The sequence below is a fragment of the Pygoscelis adeliae genome, unplaced genomic scaffold (genome assembly GCF_000699105.1).
Source record: "Pygoscelis adeliae isolate BGI_AS28 unplaced genomic scaffold, ASM69910v1 Scaffold353, whole genome shotgun sequence".
NCBI classification, from domain to species: Eukaryota; Metazoa; Chordata; class Aves; order Sphenisciformes; family Spheniscidae; genus Pygoscelis; species Pygoscelis adeliae.
In genome coordinates, this window is record NW_008824445.1 from 1,539,917 (window position 1) to 1,549,984 (window position 10,068).

At 42.1% G+C, this 10,068-nt stretch overlaps 1 protein-coding gene across 1 annotated transcript in view; it reads right to left on the minus strand.

Moving 5' to 3' along the window:
* Nucleotides 1–1,372: 1,372 nt before the first annotated feature.
* TMEM132D (transmembrane protein 132D) overlaps nucleotides 1,373–10,068 on the minus strand; it is a 260,560-nt gene continuing 251,864 nt past the window's right edge. The window contains exons 6-9 of the mRNA XM_009320945.1: nucleotides 8,622–8,827; nucleotides 7,212–7,485; nucleotides 5,445–5,636; nucleotides 1,373–2,554 (exon numbers count right to left, since the gene is read on the minus strand). Coding sequence (XP_009319220.1) covers nucleotides 1,373–2,554; nucleotides 5,445–5,636; nucleotides 7,212–7,485; nucleotides 8,622–8,827 — 1,854 coding nt within the window. The remainder of the gene's footprint in view (nucleotides 2,555–5,444; nucleotides 5,637–7,211; nucleotides 7,486–8,621; nucleotides 8,828–10,068) is intronic.

Sequence of the window (10,068 nt, forward strand, 5' to 3'; positions counted from 1 at the left end):
AGGGCACATCGAATTCAAAGGGTAATCACTGAAATCCTACCATATGTACATCCTTATCAGAGGAAAACAAAAGATAATCATCACCTCTGGGAGAAGTAAATGTTATCTACGGAGTTTAGCTGTTCAGGTTTCAATGTTGAATGTGCAGCACTCCTCTGTGACCTGCGTGTGCCCTCTAAACGTGCTGAGCAGGGGTCTAAAGAAGCATGAGCAGAAGAAACTGAACAACCTGAGCTCTCCCAGGGAAAGGGATGGACAAAGGGGCAGTTGCTGTTGGCGTCTGAGTTCAGCACAAGTTACACTTACCCAAGAGACAGTGGCCAACTTTGGTAAATGACAGCATGTAAAGCAAGTACCAGTGTGGTACCAACAGTGTCTGTGCTTGGCAAGAGCACACCGTGGAGAAGCGAGTGTGCATGGAAGGGAAGGAAGAAACCACATGCTTCCAAAGTTGACTGATGCTAGTAAGTGCCCTCAGGATACCAGATGGGGAGCGCTCCAGGGAAATGGCTGGGAATACAAATTTAAAACAGGACAATCAAATAAAGTGGCCTTTTAAAAATAGCTTGTTCTCTCAAACTTTCCAAAACAGACCTTCCTTTATATGAGTGATATTCTGAGTATAGATTATATCTTCTCCTATTTTACAAATTAGGAAATACTGAAAATTGGCTGGCAAAGTTTTTTACCTTGGCATCTACTTAAAAAGAGAGTTTCAGTTTTAACTGAATATGTGTATCCATTCTCAGTGCTTGGGAGGCAAACATGCTGGTTTGTAAACAGCCCAGTTACTCCTTTTTCCCCCTCCAGATTCTTTGGAAACTCGTGACTTTTCAGTTCTGGGAGCTGCTTTGCTCACACTCTTGGTTTTGTCAGCTTTAAATTAATGTTCTTGGATGGATATTCTCTGCATGTGGCTTGAATGACATGCTCTCTTCATGGATCTATTTATTCTGAGACCAATTTTCTGCTTTTAACTAAAGCTTGCAATATTGAACAGTAGAGCTGCGCGAACTTTGTAATATCCAAACTGCACTGGAGTTTGTTATATTTATTGATTTTCTGGGAAAGCTCAGAGAATGAGACCGTATTATTTTGCTAATTTTTTTTTTCACGTTACCATGCGTCAAAAAACCACATACATCTCTCACTTCCATCTCTGAGCACAAAGACTTGAATTTTCAGAGCTGTCCAGGATCTCTGCTCTCCCAGCTCCTTTTGGGTGGCTTCTTGGGGCTTCATTGAGTTATTATCCACCAGCTGATTCTTGTTATCAATACAACATTTTGCCCCACTACCCAAAATTAAAGGCAGAAGGTGAGTGAAAAACAAACAAACGAACAAACCAAACAAAAAAGTCTTTTGTGTCTCATTACACATTTTCATGTAATCTCTCCATATAGTTTTTAAGTTCTTTGCACTCCTCCAGGTCCATATCCTGGCAGACCCATTTAATGTCATCCTCACTGCTCATCAAGACTGAGTTGACAGTTGGACACCCATCATCAGAGGAGATGGTGGTAAAGGTGGTGAATTTAACCCGTTTCCTCTTAGAGGTAGGAGAAGCAGTTGGTTCACTTTTCTGTTCTTTCCCTTCAGTGAATGTGGACTCAGTAGACCTGAAAGATTGTCCATTAATATTTTTGGCGGCATTTGTGTTGAGGAGATATTTGCTCTCTTCATAATCTACTCCTCTGTCAATGGCTGTGATATGTTCATCTTGTTGGGATGAGAAATTTATGTGATTCTCCAGAAGTTCTGTCCTGTTGCTCAGCCCAACCCAGTCATGAGAGTGGCTCATGCCTTCTTGCTCTTCAAAGGGAACTTGTTTGTTTCTGTACTTCAAAGCAAAAGTGACACAATTGATAAGGAAGACCAGAATTGCCAGGCAAAAGACTCCCAGAAGAGCATACATTCCGATCTCCAGATCACTGAGTCCCCTGGGGGTCTGGACTAGGTCATTCTCTTCCAAGTCTCCATTGTTTCTTGGCAGATCCACCTGTGCAGGGAAGCTCGTGAAGTCTATCGGGATGTTCTGCAGATGACTGTCATCATCCAGGAGGCTTTCTTTGCCTTCTTTTTTACTTAAAACAGACCTTTGAGTGGTGGTCCCTTTGCCTGGCTCGTGGCCCATCGAGGAGCTGTAATACTGGCCATCTAGCCCAGCTCTTTCCTGCAGAGCGGTTTTCTGACGCCGGTCACTGGCATGATTTTCTAGGTGGACACCAGCACCCCTGTGTTTACTGTCACTGATGTTGGGGTTGGCATCGCTCTGCCCAAACTTGACTTTAATGCTACCACTTCCAACAGCTAGGATGCTCTTTCTTTTGGATTTCTGGCATGATTCACTGATCACCATCTCCACCTTCACCAGTGTCCCCTGGCCTTCTGTCTCAGCAGCAATCACAGGCCACTTGAATTTGGGGTCATAGTGAATGGAGACCACCTTCTCATCCAGAGATGTAGCTGACAAGGAGAAGTCTTTGGAGTCATAAATATCCAGGGGCATGACAGATCCATCGCTGAACTGGATCCAGCAGCTGATGGCTGCTTCCTATAATATATAAAACAAATATATGCACACTCAGAATAAACATCGAGGGAAATATGTTCTGTGCTGGTCTATTTCCTCCTCTTCACAAGATCCATATACCATTTATAACCAGAAAAGAAATAAAAAGGGAGAGCAATAAAATTAATATCTTGCCAAGATGTGAAGAGAAATACTAGTTTAAAACACTCATTGATAACAAGATTTGTTTCCCCAAAGGTGCTTAAAGGAGCTGTATCCCCTGGGCTCTGCAGAATCTACTTCAGCACCGTAATAAATTGCATGTCAGAAAGCATTACCAGTGACTGAGATCATTTACTGTTGTATATTTAAATGAAAAAAACCCAAACACATTATTTCTAAACTGCTTAAAATACAAAGTCTTCTCTTGTTACACACAACGCATGTTAAAAAATACCTAATATAGCAAGTAGGTCCATACATGGCTCCATACCTTCAGTCCTTGATTTTTGTCTCTCAAATTAAATAAGCGTTTTGTACACGCAGAGGAAACCAATCAGTTGCTTCTTTAGGAAATGGCTGGGGTAATTTTCATGCTTGTTAGCAATTAAAAGCAAGACAATAATGAAGTTTAATCTCGTGTCACAGCAATGCAGATTGCACACTTCAGAGTGCACGGAGGCTTACTGAATGTAAATGGACCAGACCTGAGTACTAATTCTGTACTTGCACGTGTGTATTGGTACAGCATTCCTGGGAACCTTGACTTTTGGTTTCTAACTTTTAAAGTATTCTTAGATTTCAGAAAACATGTGCTCACCCATTTCTGAAAATCAGGTCCTCTAAGGACTCTCAAATGGCTACTGAAAATTGTCGTGCTACCTGAAAAAAATCTTGGCATTCACACATCAACTATTTACAGACAAAATTCAGATTGCTCCCCTGGAATCTAACACCTGCGTCTGATGGCCTGACTTGCTCTGTTTTGGCTGGGATATTTGCACCTTATTAGACACTGGAGAATCCACACCAGAAAGACTCCTGGCTTGATGAGTGGATTCTTTGGTGTCTAAAATGAGGTGAGCTCTTGTCTGGTAAGAGTTGGGACCACCCTGCTCTGAGAGAGTGCCCAACAGACAGACAAACACCCAACCAACAGATTAATAACAGTACTTGCGGAAAGCGTGATTATAAAAGTCTTGTTTCTTTAAATAAGCAGTTTTTCAAACAGATGGTATTTACATTCTAACTCAACATATATACAGAGAATAAATACGTATCATTATCTTTTAAATTGTTTCTAGCACGTAGTCATTCACCTGTTCAGATCACAGAGCATAAGCCTCCAGCCTTTTGGGATTGTATCGTGCATAATCTACTGGCCTGATTCTGAAATCCTCACAGCCATAAAGCTCCCCACGCTTCAATGGGAGATTTGCTTCTGTCTCTATTTCAGGACAGAGCCCTAAGACTTTGCTGACACTGTCATAAATCCTGGCTTTGTGTTTATTAATCTTCGGATGTTTCTTGAAGGCCGCATAGAATTTATGTCATCAACTCTCATCCTCCCACTGTGTTGCTTAAACTTGCATAATCATTTAATAATTTTGCATTGCTTTGCTTATAGGGATCGTGCTCTGAAAAATGTACTAGGCAATAGAAGGAATCAGATGCCTTTCAAAACGCAGTCAGTCCTTCAAGGGTGGAAGGTGCACGCCTTCCTCACTGGTTTAATACTGATCCAATGTTGTTCTGTCTGTTGCCCTGCATCCAGAGAGGGACTCATCTAGACTCCACTTCTGGGAACTGAAATGTCAGTGCTGGGCAGCAAATTGGGACTAAATGCCATCAACCCCAGCTTTTGGGCTGATTTCAAGGTAGTTTGTTTAACTCCCCATGTCAGCAATGGATTAGCTCACTGGCCTTATTTCTAGCTGCCTGGCACTGATTTCTTAACTCCTGGAATACTATGGGAGCCTGATTTTTATCAGCCTATAAAGACAGCAGTTCTGCATTATTTCTTATCCTGCATCCCAAGGATAAGACCCTATGATGAATTAAAGCATCTCAACAGTTGGCCAGATTTCAAACGTGCATGCCATGATCATTTACCTTTAAAGGTCAGAACATGTTTAAGCGTTAAGAGCCCAGTGCATCCTTGACGTAAATCCCAGACTGATGGATTTGGGTTGAAAAAAAAGTTTAAATTTCAAATGTAGACAGAAGCACAAGGACAAATATCAAGCAGGGACTGACAGGGACATGGCAAAGTCCAAAAGCCCTTGGTAACTGTTGGTTCCCTAATACAGGGACTAAGAATAACAGGGAAACAAAAATTGGTTTCTGAAATCATGAATCAGGAAATGAGTCAACGATGCTGATTCACATCCTAGTAATGAATCAGAATGAAAGGGATGTTCCACAACTTCTTAAAATGCTCACAGAAAGTAACTGAAGGAGGAAGAGTTTAGCGCTACGCAAAACAGTTTCTCATTTAAAGATGTGCTTAAAGGGTTGATTTGGTTGCCTGTGGTGGGAGGCTGAACTTGGCAACCTAGCTGGCAATATCTCCTCTGATCTAGTAGGTGCCGGATGGGACAGAAAGGGAGTGAGTGTGTGCGCGCGTAAAGGGACTTCTGTTGCTTAATTACGACACATCATTGAGTTGCATGTGTTGTTTATGGGATGCAGCCACGACAGATGGAGTATGCCTGCCTGTTGACTGGGGTTGTGTAGACATAGTGCCATTTTTGTGAGATCTTTGGTTTTTTGTTAGGGCACCTGCTGGCCTTCAGAAAGAAGTGCCCATAAGGAAAATGTTTTATTAGCATATCATTAATCAAAATCTGCTTGATTCCATCAGCTTGTAATGTTGGGTATAGTGAATCAGAGCGGTGTCCTTCCACAACACAGTACACGTGGGCAATAGTACCTGCTTTGGAAATTGGAGCAGCTCTTGTGCTACTGCAGTAGCAAAGATGGCCTTATTGCTTCCTGGACTGAGCTGCAGAGAAAGTGACAATCCAGTTACCAGCTGCACTCCCAGGTCAGTTATTGTCACCTTCTCATCCAGAACTGTCACTGTCTTCTCAGCCAAGATAGCATCCGAAAGGGGGGACAATATCTGAAAAGAAAAATCAAAGTTAGCCACAGCCATTTTGCGTAGCACCAAGCAAAATAGCTACACGGAGCTACTGTAATACAGATAAAGTAATATTTATGTTAATGGGCAGAATTACTCTTAGCAGACAGACACTATTACAATATGATTAAAAAATGGCTAGTCACATTTTATAACTGTTCTGCAATAATAGGGTGCTTATAACATCTTTTACCAACGTAATTCTCATCAGCTAAGCCATTCACCTCTGTGCTATGCTAACCGCATCTGTTTTAGATGTATTAGGTATTTGCAAATGTAATCTTTACGTGAAATGCAATTGTTTTATTAATGATTGTGAGTTTAGGCAGCATATATACAATGCAATCTGTAGATTTATATAAAATCCATAGAATAAATAGCATTTATTTCTATCCTATAGAAAGAAAGCTAATGTATTGCTACAATAAACACTTACGGTACTGTATACAAAATTGACAGAGAAAACTTGTTTTGGTTAAAAAAATGTGCATGGAGGTCAGTGCACCGATACATGACATCCAAAGATGCTTGTTAGCAAGCAAGTTGAATTTAATGATCCATATAGGGTACAGAGCATTTTGGAAGCAGTTTATAAGAGGTATTCTTTAAATATAACTTGCTCTCAGCCTTTTTCCCTTGGATTTTTCTTTTCACAGTTTTATGTGCATTTGTTGGAGCATTGTAAGTCCCAGAGCTTTGGAAAGTCATTCAGAAAATCTTTACAGGTTTGCAGAAAGTCAAAATCTCAAATCCCATTTCTCCAGCCCTGACAACCTGTTATCGACAGGTGTGGTTGTTATTTTCTGGTTTGACAGTTTGGGATGATGAGCATGTTTGGAGAGCTAGATGTTTTTTTCCTGTGCCAGTGCTTGTTAACATGTTTTCTACTTTGTAGTATCACTGGATTAATCTCCTTTTTTTTCTTCCTCTTTTGTTCTCGGACCCCATTTTCTAGGCCAGTTTTTCTCTGCATGGCAGGAAGAACTATATGTGAAAAGCTGCCAATGACACAATGCATAGGTTTAGGTGAGTTATTTCAGAGTGGGGACACTGAGGCACTTTACCCTTTGCTCTGTCAGTGTAGGCTTTGAGAAGGTGGAGCTGTTTCACCAGCTGCATGCCTTGTGACAGTCCACATACCGGCTCCAGGTTCAAAACCAGCCTTAGACAAAAATAATCAGAAACAGCCTCCAAGTACACAGGTTGGGCTATATTTACTAAAAGTGCATTCTACATACTTCGGGGCACAAGATAAGAAGAGAAAACCATCTCTTCTGTGTCTTCCAGCCCTTGCTGCAATTCTTATAGAATCACAGAATAGTTTGGGTCGGAAGGGACCTCTAAAGGTCATCTAGTCCAACCCCCCTGCTGTGGGCAGGGACATCTTCAACTAGATCAGGTTGCTCAGAGCCCCGTCCAACCTGACCTTGAATGTTGCCAGGGAAAATTCATGGCTTCAACTTCTGTTGCTAATACAAGAAGCTGCTGTACACCTGACGAGTACTTCAGTTCCCAAGGTGGTGGGTTAATGGAGGAAAAGTAATTATTTTTCCCTACCTGAATTGTCGTCATTCCAAGCTCCTGCCCAATCAAAACCTGTCCGTCCTGCAGCTTAGCGATTCTTGGCTCCTCCACCTGCATGAAGTCACTCACCAGGTCGGTAATGTCAATCTGCCAGTCAGAACCCAGCAAATAGCTCAGCTGGCCGCCGGGGTCTGAGGCTTCAGCTACAAACTGTGTGAGGACTCGCACCATTGCATGTTGGTACTGAAGGGTGCAGCCTCTTCCCTTACGTTCGTCCTCTTCTTCATCATCGCTGTCCCTGGCTGGTCTGGTAAGATACCAAGAATCAAAAATTAATTGAAACTGGTGCTGGGAAAGCTTGCAACAGCAGAGCTATTGCTGACGTAAGACTGCAGCCTAGTTGCTGGAACATGGGGCCTTTGCCCCCTTCCATTGCTCTGCTGAAACTGCTTCCTTCAGTGCATTTCTGAAATCAGTCAGGCTCCCCCAGTTTTATCCTGTTTCCCTTGTTCATAACTGAGACCTCCAGGCTGCCTATGTCGTCAAAACAGGTGCTAGAATCACCATCTGGCCTGCTAGCTTCGCTACCACATTGTCCTCTCCAAATGGCTCTCATTATTTCCCATGTTCAGTCCTTACTTTCAGGACCTTCACACTTTTTCTAGATCTTACCATAAACATCTTTGTGTTGCCATGGAAATTTCCCCTGTCTGCACCTACATACACATCCCTTCCTGTGTGGCATTCAGGTTGAAGTCACATCTCCATCAAAATCCCCATCTCTTTGCTGTGATATTAACAGAAACATAAATGATGTCTTCGTAGGTAGGTGGGAATAGCAAGTACCTAGTTTATCAATTTGTTCTTCTGGTTCTTAATGACACTGACAACAGATACAAACAGTCTAGGTCTGCTTACATCCCCCCTCTGTCCTGTCATTCACATGCCACTGACCTGTGGGCACAGATAGTATCTTTAAAGCCTTAGTGCATCAGTGTCCTGACTTTGGGACACTGATCAGTGCTGCTGGACCCTACAGTGATATGAAACAAGAATGTACTAATTGTGACCATTAACAATGAATAAATTAACGGGCAGGGCCTGTGAACCAGGCTGGAGACTGACCAGCCTTGCCAGAATGGGTCCTTGCTGATGTCTTCCTGCTGCCCCCATGACTGATCCTGCCTAACTTGACCAATTGGCTTTTTTTGTCTCGGTCACTAGCGCTATAAAAGGAAATTGATACCAGTGTAGGATCGTGCAACCTGCAGTTTCCGTTTCCCTCATAAGTCCAGCGCAGGAGCCTATTGAATAGGTGTCTGGTGACCTTCAGATTTACACCGGAATTGCATTAAGGCCAAATGAGCATGTTCAGATCCGCTGGCCGTGACAGGTCTTTGGCAAGTGCACAGCACAGAATGAACATCCTCTAATGAAACCTACCTCTTATTAGAGATGATGGGGACTCTCCATCCCTTAATCTGATTTAGTTCTGTGTCAGAGACCTCTATCTGCAGCGGGAGACGAGGAACCCAGACTGTCATTTCTAAAGGGGCACTGAGATGCTGGTAAGTAAAATTAACTATGACATTCACTTTGCCTTTCATTTCCTTCCCATTGACAAAGACATAGTCACATCTGTCAGAAACCTGAAAAAAAGAGAAAGAAAAAAAAAATTAATGAGTCTCTTCACAAATTATAAAGTACACCACATGCTGGGAAAGTGAGTGGGAGGAAGAGAAAGGATATAGGTTTAAACTGGCTCCAAGTTCAGAGGACAACTAGGAATAACAAGAAAGGTGCCTGGTGTGCCCTTAATAGCCTATATAATTTGGCATCATTTTAATAGGCAGGCTTTTTCTGCTGTAAACATTTCCAGTATAATCTAGTTAAAGGAACAGCTTCTTTCTGTCCTTAATTCCCACTCCAACACTAGGATAGTCCTAGTATAATGGCACCGAGAGAGGATTCTTCTCTTCTCCCCAAAGCTCAGTCAGACTCTACTATCCTCCTCCTCTACTTTGTGTGCAGTCCGAGGAATATCACATACCTGCGGGGAGGAACAGGTCACTGCCTGTATACAGAATTCAGTAGCGGACAAATTTCTCTAGTCAACCCCAAATTGGGACAAAGGGTTCTTCAGGAGTCCCGTTACAGGTGCCAGGGCATGGGGTGGTCCCATCATCCAAAACCTAATCACAGGGAAGAGCTCACTGATGCCCAGTGGCGTTCACTGGGGCCAAACAGCTTCATCTCTGCTGCAAGCTTGACGAAGGCCTTGCACAATGTTCTGCTCAAGCTAGTCCTGATGTCACTTTATTTATTACCTGCAGCTCTGGACATCAATATTGCTGAGAGTTACTAAATCTCACTCAAGCGATTTAGCAGCTATTGCAAGGATCTAGGTGAGCTGACAGGACCGGTTCATTGCAGCTAGTTAAAATACATAAGTAAATGTACACATCAAATAATTTATTAACTACCACTTTACCATGCTGATGATCTGAAGGAATGATCTATTAAAACCCTGAACTCTTTTCACAATCCATTACCAGACAGACCTTCTATTCCATTCTGTAGATGTATTCGATATTTCTGACTCCAGAATGCATAGTCTCATCCTCATCTGAATTTAATGCCATTTTCTACTTTTCCGTTTAAATGCTAAATGAATTTAAATTGTATTTAAATATCACCAGCTTTTGTAGGATAATTTGCATTCCTAATATTATTATCTTTAAACAACAACAACCCCCCTTACAGACAGATCCATAGCAAATCCGTTTCCATCCTTGTCTGTCTGAGCGTAGGTAACATATCAAAAAAGGTTATCATGACTCTTGCAATGCCTCTCTTGCAAGCAATGTCTGTTTTAAAGTCAAAATCTTAT